Raw genomic sequence first — 17,201 nt, forward strand, 5'->3', positions numbered from 1 at the left:
TCTCTTCATCAGCAGAGGTTAGACATTATCACTACATTGACCTCTAGTGTTCCTTTTGCTTCAATACAAATTGAGTATCATGCTCACATATGTACCATGCCAGAACAAGTCAGGCATATCACTTATATTTTTCATGAGTTGAAAATCCTTTTGAGACATACACAGAATATGTCAAAAACACATGATAGCTGTTTTGAAAGCACTATGCATAGCTCCTCATCAAAAGCTTGCACAATCAAGAACAAAAGAAGTTTAGGCTTCTAGTTGGTAGTTGGAACGACATACGACTAAACACGTGGAACAAACACTGGCCTATATCAAAGAGACTTTAGCAAAACATTGCCATGTTACCATCACAGGTAAATTTGCGGCAGATCCCAGAGTTTGATTTGACGCACAGCTTTTGATGTCAACTTCAAAAGAAACAGTAAGCCTGTTTATGTTGCTTGTCCTTACTATAATCGATTAGTTGCGTGTATAAACTTGCATGTATTATTTATGAGCTGATGCTTAGCCAGTGAAAGATTATGTGGTGCCAGCTTTAAAGGAATATTTCGCCCAAAAATGAAAATTCTCTCATCATTTACTCACCCTTATGCCATCCCAGATGTGTATGACTTTCTGTCATCTGCTGAACTCAAATGGAGATTTTTAGGAGAATTTATCAATGTTTTGAATGTTTTGATCCAAACAATGCAATCCAAAAATCACATAAGTCAGCAAAATATGTAATCCATATGACTACAGTCCAGTGGTTAAATCAATGTCTTCAGAAGCGATAGGATAGGTGTGGATGAGAAACAGATGAATATTCTCGTCCCTGCTCAGTCAATCTCCACTTTAACTTTCACTTTCACACTCTTCTTCTTGTGTTTTTGGTGATTAACATTCTTCATGCATTTCGCCCCCTACTGGGCAGGGAGAATAATTTATAGCAAAAAAAATAAAAATTAAAAAATTAAAAAAAGGTCTTAAATATGGATCTGTTTCTCACCCACACTTATCATATCACTTCTGAAGATATGGATTAATACACTGGAGTTGTATGGATTACTTTTGTGATGCCTTTATGTGGTTTTTGGAGTGTCAACATTTTGGCACCCATTCACTTGCATTGTATGGACCTACAGAGCTGATATATTCTTCTTAAAATCATAATTTGTGTTCTGCAGAAGAAAGAAAGTCATACGCATCTGAGATGACATGAGGGTGAGCAAATGATGAGAGAATTTACATTTTTGGGTGAACTATCCCTTTAATAGTTGTAGAAAAAGGGCTAAAGTTTTTTTTGTGATTTTTACACAAACATGTATGTACTCGAATTTGCCAGCAGATGGCTATCTGTGTATGCAAAATGTACTGCGCAAAGAAATTCACCACTAGTTGCTGTTGGATTTTCACTTTTAATTACAGTTTGGGATCTCCTTAGAAAATTTCAGTAAATCTGTACTTTGTGTTCAAATATAATTGTCCAAAGAATAGATTAAAAGTCCAATCTTAATTTTTCAATGATAAAAAGCAATCTTACTAAGTTTGTTTTTCAAAGATAAAATGTTTATTTGTATTATTATTATCAACATACTGCAAGAGATAATTAATCTCAAATTGACCTCTTATCATATTCAGACACAATTTGCAGTATCCAATATCAGTCCATCTAAATGTCTCCATTAGTCTACTAACTTCTCATAAAAGAGAGAAATATTTTTGTTACCTAATCTTTGTTTCTGCTCCTTTTATTCAAGTTATTATTAGACACATACCTTATATATATTTGAGCTCTACAAGAACATGAGCACAAAATATGGATTTCTCAATGAAAAGCACACATGTATGCATCTATACAAACAACTGAGAAACTGTAGAAATAGAAAGTTGAGGTTCGTCACAGTGTGTCCATGTTTCCCTTTATTTTACTCTTCTTTAAAAAAAAAAAAAAAAAAAAAAAGCAGAGACAGAGTTTTGTCTGTGTTTAGAGAGTCCTTGCTCTTTATCTTGGTCCAAGGTTGGTTGGAGCTGTTGATGGGCCTTTCTTGTTGGTATGAGCTTTCACATTCAAGTTTGTGACTTTTGGTTGAACTTTCAAATAGAAATGTAACTAAAGAAAAAAAAAAAAAAAGAAATTTTTAGGCATTCATGAGCTCACTCTGTAGGCAAATGTCCAGTTACACTTCTCAAGCACCGTTTCTTCAGCGACTGGTACATGTTATTTTGTTATTGGGGAAAAGTCATAGAGATAAATAGTACTGTAGAATATTGACTAATCATTCATTGGGGTCAAACAATCAAAGACCAATAGTGAAAATGCTTCTATTTTGCATTTTAATTAAAAAAAATAAAAAATAAAAAATAAAAAAAATACCATTACAAATTATATTCAGCTTAACAATTTCACTGAGAAGTTTAATTGAATAATTAACATGAATTTCAGGATTTCTTAGTATTTGGTATGTCCCCCTTTTGCATTAATGACAACACGCATTTGAGATGTCATGGACTTCACAAGTTTGTGCAAAACCTGATGATCCATGTTATGCCAGCATGATTTGAGAATGTTACAAAGAGTGTCTTCTGTGCTTCAGTGGAAGCAAGGAAATCTGATCATTTGTACAAAGGAGTTAACATGGATTTTCAATGTGGCCTCAGACTTTTGGACCCCATTGTAAAGTTTATTTGTCAGTTTTTTATTATGTTTTCACCTGTACAGCTTCAGCTGGTCCCACTGTCACTGTGCTGGTAAAAGGCTGGTACCCTGGTGCAGATGCAGTCACTGTGTAGGTTCCAGGCAAGAGCAGACGGAAGTAGTCCCCATCCGCCCCTAAAACAGCATCAGACATCACACACTACATGAAATGAAATGGTCATACATGTATATACCACAAAGTATGCATGCATTTAATGGGGATCTATACTCACCGCTGGTTATGTCATGGTTTATGCCTGCCACAGAGATCTCTGCATTGCTGATCGGGTTGTTATTCTCATCATAGACCATGCCTTTAATCCCATGGTGCACCTGTAGGACAGGAGGGAGTCACAGTGTGTCAATCAATTATGTGTTTTAGGGAAGCTTTCAGTTACGGTTAGGTATTACACTCACTTAAAGTGGTAAAATGATTCCATTCATTACTTTAAAAGTGCTCGCAAGCAGGGGTAGTGTTACTTCAGCTCACAACAAGACCACATAACATTCATATCAATTTCACATTCTAAGTACCAAGGGACAGGTTCATTACCTGCTGGTGCCATCGTAAAGCTATTAGTCCTTCTTACCTGAGTCCGCCAGAATACTGGGTTCCTTTTTATCCGTTTCATTTGAAATACAAAAGCTATCTCCATTTGCTACAGGTTGAATGCTAGAGGTACTGTTTGACACAAGAGTTAGAGTTTGAACTTCTACTTGTTTCAGTATAGCCGGACAGAGCCAAGAATAAAGCAGGACCTCAGACATAAGAATGGGAAGCTCACCTGCTCCATGTAGGACACCAGAGCCTCCCTGTTGGCCAGCCACTCACTGGCAAGAGCTGTCGCTGGAGGGAACTTGTCACAGCTGAGCTCAAGAGTGATCTCAAAACAGTTAGTGTGGAGGTAGTTGAAGTCCTGCATACCTAGAACACAAAAACAGCTAAGTTTTGTTACAATAAAACTCACCCTCATGTTATTCCAAACCTGCATGACTGACTTTCTTCCGTGGACCACAAAAGATGTTAGCCTCAGTCACCATTCATTTTCATTGCATCTTTATTACAGTATATACAATGAAACTGAATAGTGACTGAGGCAAATGAGTTTGGAACAGCATCAGGGTGAGTAAATGATCACATCATTTTCATTTTTGGGTGAACTGCCTCTATAACCTGCAATACTTCCTTTGTCAACCAGCATCACCAGAAAAAAATATGCTGGTCCACCAGCTAGATCAGCATCAAACCAGTGGTAAACAGCATAAGCCAGCCTGAACCAGCAAAGGATTTCATGTTGGTCTTTTCAGCTGTGTTACTAAATAACCTCTCATCACAGATTAAAGGCCTTGTAATTCCCACATTTTGGCTAAATTAAATCATTGGATGAAAAAAAAAAAAACCACAAGCCTTGTTGAACCAATTGAACGAGAACCGTGGTATGTAAAATATAACCTACCCTTTGACAAAGAGTACCAGCTGGCTCCATTTGTGATGCCTTCATCAAAGTAATCCCCACAGTTCCAGCCCTTATGCATCCAGCTGTGGGCATAGGAGTATGTCTTTGCCAACTGCACACACACAATACCAACATACAAATCTGTAAACATTCACTAGGGAATCAAGAAAAACATCATCCAATCCTTCGTTTCATTCAAAAACAACATACCTTTCGGAATATTTTGTCATCAGCGGTGGCCGAGTAAGCTGTCTTGCCTCTTATACGGGGCTCGCGAGACTTATCGAAGGGGTAGTTGGCAACAACGGCTCCACCGTGGAGGTTAGCTGACAAAATAAAGTTATAATTCTGCATCCATTTGATCACTGCTAAAGTCTCTGGCTCAACCTGTAAGAACCAACAGAGGGAAAATAATACACAGAACACATAAGATGCCTTGCACAAGTTTCACACAACTTAGTCTTGCTTAACCAGACTTTTAACTTGCAGCATAAAGTCTGGTCCTCACTGCATCTTATTTTGGCCAAAAATCGCCCACTTAGACAGGAAAACAACTATTGTCTCATGACAATTCATACTTATTCATATGAGATAGTGAAATCATATTATATTGTACTAGACCGATATATCGTTTATCGATTAATCGGTACCGATAGTTGCTCTTTTTAATCGGTTATTGGAAAAAATATATGCAATATTTTGGCAATATTTTAATTTTTTCCCCTAATTAAATTTTTTTTTTTTTTTTTTTACTTATAAATAAACCTCATCTGGTTAATTATATACATACAAAACTCTTCATCTGGTGAATCTATAGGCTGTAAAAAGCTTCATTTGGTTAATACTCACATATAGAGCATTGTAATGGAGCCAAAGCTCTGTAATTTCAAAATAAGAGTCCCCGGTGTATTTCGGACTTGTTTAAAGTAAAAAGTCCCGTGTTATGCACCAAACCTTAATTTCTCTGGTTATCATTGTGATTTTGGTTGCACGATTAACTGCTTTTGGGGTTTATTCATTTTGCAGCCTCAATGTCTGTGCCCTTCATAGTAAGGAAAGAATAAGATATTTTGTATTATTATATAGATCAATTTGAAAAAAAACATATCGGACAGTTAATCTTTTATCGCCCTTTTCTACCACCTTAGTTATTGGTATCTGCAAAATCCACTATCAGTTGACCTCTACAGTATATCATACGACTTCTTCACCAACCAATCACATACGCTTCCTTTGTCTCCTTTCTTAACCCTGATATTTCCTTTCTTCCGTGGTACACAAAAAATATTTTACAATTAAAATCATGGTAAGGGATTCCACTTTATGGTTAGGTTTAGGTATGGGGTTTGGGCTAGGAATTAAAATGACAAAAAAATCTTTCTTCCATGGTGTACAACAGGGCTTTATAGATTACTATCATTGTTATGTTAAGGTTCTGGTGTTATATTTTATTGTTAGGTTTAGGTAAGATGAGGAAAGCATATGTGATTGGTTGGTCTAAAAGTTGTATGTTTTTGTACGACCCAATTAGTGGGATTGCCCAATATCAAACTATTCTTACAAGTTTCATGAGATCAAGTTAACATGTCCGACTGACATGTAAAGTGACTGTTTGTTTTGTTTTACCTTCTGTTTAGTTACAGGGTTATCTGAAATAAATTATACTACAATCATAAACTGGCGTTGAAAAAAAAAATCAATCTAAAAATGTCACGAAAGTCTCTGCCAACAGTTGTACAAAAAGCATCAAAAATATGTTGAGACATTGTGATCAGAATTTCTGTCTAAAAGTTACAGTAGAAGTACTAATTTTTTCTCAGACATAATAGAAAACAAAGTGGAATATGGTTGTGGATATCTAGTTAACTTGCTATTAAGTGCCTTAAACAAAGCTCTGAATATCTTTCAAAGATTTGATGCCATTAACCTTGCAAACTTTGGCAAAATATGTGATAAGTACTTCCTCAAAAATACAAATTGTATCAACCTGGTACCTTGTTACCACAGCTTTATTTCCTGGTGGTCTGATAAAAATATGTTGTGCCTTCATTCCAGGGTGCTGCATTCCAAACAAAGCCAGCAAATCAGTTTAGAACTGGCGATTTCAGCCAGCACTTGGCATTGTTATGTTAAATTTACATCAGACAGTCAGTCAACAGACTGGACGTAGCCTAAAGCTGAGAATACACACACCAAGGGCATGTTTGTCTTTATTCTGTGTCTTTATTTTAGCCCCTCTTATAGGTTTCTCTGCCATGACATTCCAGCAGCATTCTTTTGGTCTTTCTGGAATATTATTTTAGCTCTGTTATCTGGGAGATCTGACATGTGGTAATGTATCCTACTAAAGGTGAAGGGATAATAAACCTTTGTCTGGCTCTGCTTGAAGTGGGTTCCGTCTGGCAGGACAGTCTGGTGGGGGTATTGGTCCCATCCAAACTCTGGAGCAGACTCAGTATTTATTATGTATGGATCTGTGTATATAAACAGCCATGCATCCCTTTGGCCTCAACTGTCATCGAAGAGTCAGGTTTCACACTGTGAACTCACACAGATGGTTTTCCTCCTGCTTAGCTCAGTGTAGTGTGAAGCCCACGCTGGGGTCAGACAATCAGGAGTGGTGTTTGATGTGTGAGTGGCAGCCCTTGACTCATAGTGAAATGAAGGGAATGTGTCATACTCCTAAGACTGCAGTTCTTCATTTTTTTCTTCCTGAGGGATGACCGGTTGCTAATGGACAAATGTCTCCAAAGCTGGAATTCTCATTTTAGACTGAGGAAAATTTAGTTTTCAGTGTAGAGTTGACAAAGTTAATTAAATAGTTCATACTATACCAGCATCGTAGCATGGTATTTAAATTAAAGTTTAAATAAAAGAAAGTTTCAGGATTTAAAAAATACAAAACATTACAATCATCCTTTTTTGCTTCAAACCCATTCTGTCTTGCCATGAGGAACGGTGCCAGAACTAGATTGCATAGGACACACATGGCTGTTTTGACATAATGGCAATGTGTAAATGACAAAGACACACCCCATCTCGGTAAACTCAACAGACGTTACTGATCCAGTGCGAATTGACAGTGAACATTAAAGACATTTGTCTGGAAAACTAATTTAATCCAAACAAGGCTTTAGACTGAAGAAAATAAAGTTTTTAGAGGAGAAACAGATTTTTTTCTGGACAGTGCTGATTAACATGTGCTAAACCTAAGCTCAAAAATATACAGTGGGGTTTAAAAGTCTACATGGAAAATTTCATTTAAACCTGGAAATAAACAAAATTTTAGGATTTTGAAAAATGTTAAAACAAAGAAATGTTATGACGTAAAATGTAAGAAATATTTCCGGATCACTGATCAAATAAGCAACATTTTTACATTAACTCCTTTATACGAACGGTCAGATTTCCTTGATTCTATTGAAGCATGCAAAATGCTCTTTAAAACATTCTCAAATCATGCTGGGATAACGTTGAACATGAGGTTTAGTACTAATTTGTGGAGTCCATACCAGCTCGATGCATGCTGTCATTAAAGCAAATAGAAATTCATGTAAACTTTTTAAATCAAGTTTTCACTCAAATTGTCATGCTGATAATGCTATTTGTAATGAAAATTATAAAAATGCAAAACAGAAGCATTTTTGCAAATAGTGACAGACATTTGTACCCCTTTTTGTACTCTATCACAAAAATTGTGACCTTCATTGAGAATTATGAGCAAAATCACCAATCTGCAAACTACAAACTAGATCTACTTTAATTACCCAGCAAGTTGTAAAAGGCTAACCGAAATATCCAGAGCTCATGATGAAGACTAACAGCAGTTTTTTGTAAAAGCTAGATCTGTTGACAGTTGATAGAGAGCAGGCCAGCAGAGCGAGAGCTGGAAGAGTTACCGACACACTAATGGAGAGCTTAAGTATGCCGTCCAACTGTAAAAACAACAACGTTTTTATTCGGAAGGCAGAAACTGGCTCTATCCTGCATTTTACTTAAGACTGGAACAGTGATTTATCTATAGTATGTCTGAATATGAGATTGCTGTAACGCAATTTAAAAGTCACTCTATTGCCTATGGAAACATATAAACAACACACTGTATACTGTATAGAGAATACCTTTAGCTCGACTGGTAGAGCATGGCACAAGAAATTCAGCAGTTTATGGGGTAGGCCAACACAGAATCTGTGCCCACAGATTTCCACAGAATTCGAATGTCATTCACAAAGTTCTGCACATCCCACGCCCTTATTTAAACATTTATTAGATGTGAAGTATGTAAATTCTGTGCCACTAGCATCACCAAACAGAATTTCCCAAACACGGCTCCTGTCTTCCATTGGTTGTCAATCATATGGTCCCACCCCATTCTCATGGTCAGGATGCTCAAATAAATGTTTTGATAGCACCACAGTTTTTACAAATGACTTATAGTTTACCGTGCAAATTAAGCTGGGATAGGAGAAAGTATTCTAACATCACAAAAATGAACATGTCACCATTTTACACCTTATATTTAAATCCATTCTACCAAATTCAGCTGAACCCCACCCCCCTGCCTTGTCATGAGTTCAAGTCCCATTTTAGCACTCATACGGATAAATACTGACTTCAATACACTCTAAAAAGTACCTAGTGACTTTATAAATGTCAAAGGACAAAATATGCACACATCACTAAAAACATGGATATATATAAATGGTTAGCATATGTCCTTGATTATTTGCAAACATTTTGTGCCATCTTAACTCTTGCAAAGTGTTTTTCATATTGTCTCAAGATCATGCAATGCTTATCAGAAGTTTGAAGCTACTAGCTACTCAAGCTCCATTACTAATTGCTTGACCCGTCTTTCCCACACCCCATTTTCCATTTGCACGGCACTGTAGGTCAACACTGACTGATGCCCACCTGTAGTTCCCAGTTGTCTGGCAGCGGCAGGTGGTGGTTTTGGCCGTTGTGCTTCTCATAGTAGTACATGAGAGCATTCAGGTCTGGGAAGTTGCGGTTCAAGTCTACCTCCTTTGAGTTTCCACGGCCCACCAAGTATCCATTGAACTCTGGACCCTGGAAATCAGATAAGCATTAGACAGACAGTATATAATTTCCTGTACTTTGAGCAACCTTTGGGATGGGATATCATCTTACATTTCCAGTATTCCATATCAGGGATGAGACTTGCACTTCATGTGGTTTGTTGTGTATGCTTGTTTGTGTTGTGTCACTGAGTAATAGAATGTTACATGAAGCCTGTCTGATAGTGAATTGGCATCCTTTGCTAGTGGTTGTCTTGGACTCCGGTAGGCGAATGAGATGCGTAAAGCCAGATTTAGTCACAAAGAGTTACTGCTGGACCTTTGCATATTTAATTAATCTCAAATTGAGAGAAAGAGTGTGTATTACTGTATTTGTGTGTGTTTTGTGTTGTAGAGGTGTAGATGGCAGGTCAGTCTATTGTATGCTAAAGGAAAGGGGTGCTTGCATGTTTTATATTTGTTCCTAAAAATAAAATCTGTGTATTGTTGTGTGCATCGTTTCATATTTTGATGTTATTTCTTTCTTCTGAGTTCTTCTAGTGTAATTAGTCTCCAAAGAAAGGCAGCGATGCTCTCTGGGACAAGGCTGATTCTACCATAACAAACTGAGAGCCGCAAGAGAAACACTCCCACATCACAGCTGCCATACTAAATGCAGTGTATACATATGCATGTTTGTGTTCACACGATGGGCTGTGATTGCCACAAACACTTTTAGTATAATCGTGCCCAGTTAGGATAGCATAATAAATAGGCTCATCAACTTTCAAAAGGGAGGAGAAAATGTTTCCAAAATCTTTTGTTGTTGACATCAAAGGCTTTATGTCCAATCAAACTCTATGGTATTTTGGCATAAATTTAACCATCACTGGACAGAAGCTAGCCAAACTAGACATATCCTAACCTGGACAAGCTGGGTGCCATGTCCTCATCCTCGAAAACCATGTACAAAACTGTGCAAGGTAAAAGAAAATACGAGCCACACTACAGTACATACGGGTTTAATACTGAGGATTAACATGGTTTGTGCTGACTACAAATTGTTTTGTGCTGTGAATTATTGGCTGCCAAGAGCATGAACCAAGAGACATTTAACAACTTTGTCAGTTTTCCTATTTTAGTCTGTCATGTAAATAATTGTGTACAGTATATTTGTTGGACCTATTCAGTTCATGGCTATATGATTATACAATACATTGCAATGTTAGAGTTTTATGTTTATATTGTATATATATATATATATATATATATATATATATATATATATATATATATATATATATATATATATATACACATTTTCAGTGTTAGAAATTTTAAGAACCTTTCTACAACAATCAATATTGGTACTGTTTTGGGTCACTACTTGAAAATTTAGGTCCTGACTGAGGCAACACTAGTTGAGAACCACTGTTTTAGTATACTAATATTACAATGTAAATGAAAAGCTACTAAGGGCTGTATACCTGCCTGGCCGCCACCTCATATCCATCCGGGTTCATCGAAGGGAGGATGTGAATCCGTGTGTTGTGGATGAGGTGTGTGATTCGATTGTTTCCTGCTCTGTATTCCTCACACAGGAACTGGGATAAGTAGATGAGCAGCTCCCTGCCAAGCACCTCGTTCCCGTGCATGTTCCCTATGTACTTGAACTCTGGCTCCACTGGAAAATACATGTCAATTGACCACCAATCAGGAAGTCAGGAGGTCAAAGGATCACATCCGTGACTAGCATGCAAGCACACAAGAAGTGCAGCCTGTCCTCATGCAGATGATGCAATTTGGATGGAGCAACTGCATACACTCAGAGCAAATATGAAGAAAGCTCTAAAGGTTTACTATGACAGGCTACCTAAACATTTAAAGGGACAGTTCACCCAAAAATGAAAATTCGTGTCGATCCAAATCTGTATGACTTACTTTCTTTTGTGGAACACAAAATGAGAAATGTTAAGGAATGTGTGGGTCTCTCTTTCAGGGCCGGTCAACCCATTAGGCGACATAGGCGACCGTTTAGGGCAGTATTGATTCAGAGGCACCGATCTACCGAGACAATTTTAGCATGTGTCCAATTTGTGTCGAACAAAATGTGCCCTGTGCATTCCGATAATGTGTTGTGGCAACCTCTACGGAACATATAGGCCGTGTACTAAATTCCTTACTGCCATACCATTCTTTTTTTTTTCTCCTCTTTTTCTCCCCAATTTGGAATGCCCAATTCCCAATGCGCTCTAAGTCCTCGTGGTGGCGTAGTGACTCGCCTCAATAGAGTAGAATGCCATTATCACGGCCATAGACTCACGAGTGCGGAGCTTAATCCTTTATATGTTGATACCCATTTATAATGCCTACTTAAAAAGCCATAACATGCATATTTCTTCCCAACATTGTTATAATTAATGTTTTTCTAGTTTGAGTTTATACATTTTATTGATATTAAGTTATAGCTCTATGTGATGAACATTATAAAACTTAAGTCATTATTCACTGAAAATCTTCCTGTCCACTGTCAGCATCTGCATCCTTTCAAATATGGACATGTTGTGATGCACCAACTTGAATATGTGCAAGTGCCAATGAGATATGAGAGCTATCGTGGAGTGGTAAGATTATAAGTGAAAAATTAACCAAATTTCCCAGATCACACAAAGCTATGGTATATGGATTCAGAAGAAATTAAATATAGCAAACAGGTGAAACTAAATATTTTGTCATTTTGGAGCTCAACCACCTAAATTCACATTCACTCTCATTATATGGAAAAGAATGGCCAGTACATTCTTCAACATTTTTCCTTTAGTGTTCCACAGAAGAAAGTAAGTCAAATGGGTATGCAACAACATGAGGGTAAGTGATGACAGAATTTTACATTTTGGGTGAACTGTCTCTTTAATACAAACGATTTCACTCACCATCAGCATCTGTGGTTTAAAAGATGACACCATAAATGCAAATATCAAATATGAATAAATTAAAATTCATTATTTACACCCTACAAAAGATTGAAAGTGTTTAACAGCGCAGCAGGGTACTCTCATCAAAATTCCTGTCTCACAGGCAGTTGTCGGCTCATTATTCACAATTATCTACTCTAACAAGTACCAGAAGATTTCCGTTTGTTCACTTTTGATGCAAAAGTGAGTGATGGCAAGACCGCAAATCTAATTAGCCACTGTGTGCAGGCAGGCTTATCACAGTCTTCCCATTAATCATGGATTAATTGAATCATTGGTTGTGTCTCTTGCGTCTCACGAAACGAGTGACCTCAGAATTAATACTCTCGCTAAATCATTGTTTGGAATCTAAAGGGTCAGGTTAGAAGTCCTTTGCCCACTCTGCTCTACCGGTTCCTGTTTTTATACTCAGTGTGGAACATGTATACATCCTGGAATTCTCTCTGGGATTTTACCTTTGTAAGCATATTGCCAAGAGAAGTAGACCTTTCCATCAGATGACAAAGATTCATGTACTTTTTTTAGCAATGCATGTATAGATTTCTCACAATTAACCTCTTTGTTGATCGATTTTAACTATTTCCAGTAACTGAGAGCTAAATGTGTTTTGAATTGAAATGAAAAAAGGAAAACGGTCTAAAGACTAAAACTAAGAGGAAACTGTATTGCTTAGTTTGCTATTTTATTTTTACATATCTCATGATGAGACAATGGAATTCTGAGTTATCTAGAAGGATCAACTTCTCCCAATTCCTTTGGAGAAATACAAATAGACACAAATCAGGCAATTGTTGGCATACAGTAAGAAAGCTTATAAATGAATGTGGATTGCATAGCTCAGATAATTTGATCTTGGAAGAATTTGATGAGAATGGTTTGAGTTCATATTGAATCTCTGACTTTTGATTGCAGACTCTGGTATCTTGGCAAATCTGAGCGCAGTTTGTGACATTAGTTGGATTTCTTCTAAATCTAGAGGAGATAAATGTGAGATTACTGGAGTCTTTTTCTCAGGAGAAACGTCTGAGAAGCAGGAGACTTCAGCAAAAATCTCCATTCACTCTGCTGTCCACAAGAATCAGTTGAGATATAAGAGATCCCATTTGTGATTTTTCTTTCCTACGGGAATGTCATATTAAGATGAATAATAAGATAATGTTTGCTCTTGCCTGCAATAACTAATACTCACCACATCCCACGGCACATACAGTATTCCCCTCCCCTAAATCCATTACTGTCTATTTCTAAATGCAATTTTCCATATTCAAATGTGCGAGGAGCAGCAGGATAAATCAAGCTGACAGTCAACATTGCCTGGCCAAAAGAAAACCTGTGAATTACCTGCCAAAGCTTTATTTAAAAGACTGTACTGCCTCAGTTAAAACATTTAAAAAAAAAAACTAAAGAGTTTGTTGGAACACACAGCTATGTGGGTGAGGAATTTAATGCTTTGGGACCAAGGTCTGAAATTTATCAGGGTTTGGTCAAAAATGCCACCAAAAGTGACAAAAATGTCTCAGATTTTTTAAATGTTTCGGGAAAATATGGATCACTCTGATATCTAACATTCGATTTCATAATATTCTATTTTAGGCCTTGATAATTATGGTTTAGACACTGTAGTGAACACTGAAATTAATTGATTTGAAATTAAATGAATTTTATTTACACAAATAGACGATTTTTGTTTATGTTAGAAAATACATGCCCTTACAGAAGTAAAAATGCTCCAGAAAATCAATTTCACAGGGTAAATTTCACCCCTCAATAAAAATTACTTAATTTCTGACACTGCTTGCTACAAAAGTTAAGCTCAGTTCATGAAAAACTCACATGCTTCATGAATGCCAGGATTATCACTGAACTCCAGGACATATAGGTGCCGTCTTTCCACACTGAGACCAATGCTGTAGATGCGAGTGATGTAGGGGCATTCGCTTTGGACAGCAAAAAGAGCCCTCACCATCTCCTCGTATCCATGGTGCTGGAAGTCAGATGTCCTGGTCAGCGAAGCTTCAAGTCCCAGAAGCAGTGCCCCAATCCAGATGAAAGATCTGCCTGACAGCATGGTCCTGTACTGCTCTGCAAACAGAGCGGCACTTCCCTTTTCCTCGCTCCCTTTCTCTTTGACACAATCCTGCTCTCCCCGTTTGCCTCCTCCCTTTGGACCTCCTCTCACTCCCGCTCAAAAGAGCCAGTAAGGACGGCCCCTTTCTCTCTTTTGCTTCTGATTCTCTCACCCTTACCATGTGTGTGGTATGTTTACTCATTTGGCATTGTTGAAGAGGTGCGAGTTGGTGTATTGACACCACAGAATTGACACCTCAAGGACAGTTTTGTCTACTTGTACTACACCTCCCCCCATCTGACCACGTTCTTGTATTTCTGGCAGTGCTAATGTTAAACTTTCATTCCTGGGGTTTGTCTCTGTGCCACCGTCTAGCTTTTACAGTAAATATCTTTTTATGGATGACTTAAAAGTATAGTCAGCCCAAAATAGAAATTCTGTTATCATTTACTCACCAAATCCATTTATTTCTTCTCTGAAACTCAAAAGAAGATATTAGGCAGACTGTTATATCCTTAGTCACCATTCACTTTCATTGTATGGAAAAAAAAAAAAAGATACACTAAATGCGAATTCTGACTGAAGCTGCCATTCTGCTGAACACATCATTTGTGTTTCAAGGAAGATGAAAGTATGGTTTGAAACAATATGAGGGTGAGTAAATAAGGACAAAATTTGGGCATTTTGGGCTGAACTATCCCTTTAAAGTTATGTTCCAGGTTCAATACAAGTTAATCTCAATCAACAGCAATTTTAACATAATGTTGATGACCAGAAACAATTATTTCAACTCGTCCCTCATTTATAAAAAAAAAAAAAGAAAAGAAAAAAAAAAGAGGGAAATAATCATTGTTACAGCAGAACAGTGTCTACTTTCATACTTACAGTGGAAGTGAATGGGGCCAGTTCATACATTTTAAAATACACTGTTTCAAAGTTATAGCCACAAGACATAAACATTATACGTGTTAACATGATTTTAATGTGATAAAATCAGGGATTTACCAACGTTACAGTGTTTGTTTAACTTGCATTGAACCTGGAACACTCCTTTTAACAAGAGGGACAGAAAAAAAAGGGACAAATAAAGACAGAAGCTAAAACATAGTGGTCATTTTTATTTAGGGAGAAAGGGATGTGATTAGCATTGACCATCTCACTCCAACACTTGCTCATTTATTAACTCAAGAGTAAACACACTCTGAGCCTAAGAGGTTAGAATTTCAACAGGGCACTCTGGGACAACAGACCATTGGGGGCCAAAGGTTTAGAGAACTGTGATTTGCTGCAGAACTGTCCCCCAGAGTCTTTACCCCATCACCTATAAACTATAAGCTATAAACCCAAAGAGCTGCTGTCAGTCAGAGTCACTATGACCTGCAAGCCCAGAGCTGTCCATAAGGATGGCAGCTGTTGCTTTGCCTTTGAATTTACATCCATTCTCAATAGCTCCGCAAAATGGAAAAAATAACACCTTTCGCATTGAGCAAACTCAGAGGGCAATATGTTTGTGTCATCACCAAGTGCCCTTGATGTTGCTATACAAGGTATCGCTATGCGCACCATGAAAAAGAAAAAACTAAAAAGGCTCGTGTGATTGTTCGGATTTGTTGACATCAGATTTGCTCATCTGATATCTTTGGAGGGTGAGATTTTGAAGAGAGGGTGTGATTTAATTCTGAGGCTCTGGCTGCAGTTAGCGAAATGGCTAACAGCATATTCAGCAACTTTAATGGAATCAAAATCTTTCTAGCAAGTCAGCCCTAGTGAAAAATAATATACTTAAGCACACTTCAATCGTGGGTGCTTCAGTATACTAAAAAGTATTGCTGGCAGGCTATAAATTGGTATACGTAAAGTCTGAGGCACTTACAATGGAAGTAAATGGGTACAATCTGTGAACATTAAAATATTCACTGTTTTAAAGGTATCCACAACATTCCTGTGACCCATGACGCTTTTGTATTACCATAGGAATAAAAATGACAGAAACTTGAGAACAAATGATCACAGAATTATAGCGAGGTGATATTGTTCTTCCTCACCTATATGTTAATGATTGTGGATATGAGGATTATGGCCAAATATCGCAAATAGAAGCATTTTATCCATCGATGGAAGAACTTGAGCAGACTAACCTGAAAAGCTATGTGGCCTATAAGCGCCTTCACATGTTTTGAGAACTGTAGATAATTATGTTTATTTTAAAGCATATATTGAGTCTAGTCAGAACATGAATAGTTTGCTGTACTGAGATTATGTACTTACTGCAGATACAGGGGAGGTCCAGACAGCAGGATGCTCGTGTTTTACAGGACTCAGGTGATGATACTGGCATGCTGCTGTTTTCAGATAAAACACAATTATTTTGCAGGAGATGACTGTGTAGTAAGCTCTGTATAGCTTAATAATTGTCAAATTACATACTTAATCTCTGTATCTAAATGCAGTAACCTACATGAATTTTTTTAGTGTTGACTGAGCAGCTGATCCTGTAGATTGAATTTGTTGTTCTTGTGTAGGAAATAATGATGTTTTAGCAGCCACACAATAAACTTTACTGTACAAAAAGAACAACGTGCAATACAAAAAAACATATTTATTTGGACATACATTATAAACATTGTACACAAAAGTTCAATGTTCTCTGTAAAACAGCTATAAAACAGTATGTATTATTATAAGCACTGTACAAATACATTTAATTGATACTGAATTAATGTTCACACTGTTTTCCAAATCACCTTTTCTCCTTAAGTTGTTCCTAAGTCAATCCTTCTGTAGGCAGCTGATGGAAGAAGCAGCATCTGGGACTGGAGTGCTTTGCTTTGCGAGTGGTTTCTGATCTTAACATTGCTGTTTAAGATAAAACTTTAGTTTCGCTTGATTATTAGGATAATCATTAAAAAGCAAGAATCTAACCACATGACACGCAAGCAAGCAGAGACCAGCTATACACAAAATGCCAACCAATCGCACTTCCACTAGTCAACCGGAAAT

The 17,201-nt window shown here is 37.2% G+C and overlaps 1 protein-coding gene across 4 annotated transcripts in view; it reads right to left on the reverse strand.

The window, feature by feature from the left end:
* Window positions 1–1,927: 1,927 nt before the first annotated feature.
* The window catches only part of LOC127426890 (carboxypeptidase N catalytic chain-like), a 31,218-nt gene continuing 15,944 nt past the window's right edge, over window positions 1,928–17,201 (reverse strand). For 2 of the 4 annotated variants that reach the window (XM_051674002.1, XM_051674003.1), the window contains exons 9-19: window positions 16,946–17,057; window positions 16,660–16,761; window positions 16,470–16,543; window positions 10,646–10,842; window positions 9,055–9,210; window positions 4,351–4,527; window positions 4,141–4,252; window positions 3,469–3,608; window positions 2,917–3,016; window positions 2,700–2,818; window positions 1,928–2,098 (exon numbers count right to left, since the gene is read on the reverse strand). In XM_051674002.1, the coding sequence (XP_051529962.1) occupies window positions 1,991–2,098; window positions 2,700–2,818; window positions 2,917–3,016; window positions 3,469–3,608; window positions 4,141–4,252; window positions 4,351–4,527; window positions 9,055–9,210; window positions 10,646–10,842; window positions 16,470–16,539 (1,179 nt within the window). In that variant the 5' untranslated portion in view covers window positions 16,540–16,543; window positions 16,660–16,761; window positions 16,946–17,057 and the 3' untranslated portion in view covers window positions 1,928–1,990. Of the gene's footprint in view, window positions 2,099–2,699; window positions 2,819–2,916; window positions 3,017–3,468; window positions 3,609–4,140; window positions 4,253–4,350; window positions 4,528–9,054; window positions 9,211–10,645; window positions 10,843–13,966; window positions 16,418–16,469; window positions 16,544–16,659; window positions 16,762–16,945; window positions 17,058–17,201 lie in introns of those variants that run through there. The other 2 variants (XM_051674004.1, XM_051674001.1) reach the window with 2 other exon arrangements.

The sequence above is a fragment of the Myxocyprinus asiaticus genome, chromosome 36, assembly GCF_019703515.2.
Source record: "Myxocyprinus asiaticus isolate MX2 ecotype Aquarium Trade chromosome 36, UBuf_Myxa_2, whole genome shotgun sequence".
Lineage (NCBI taxonomy): Eukaryota > Metazoa > Chordata > Actinopteri > Cypriniformes > Catostomidae > Myxocyprinus > Myxocyprinus asiaticus.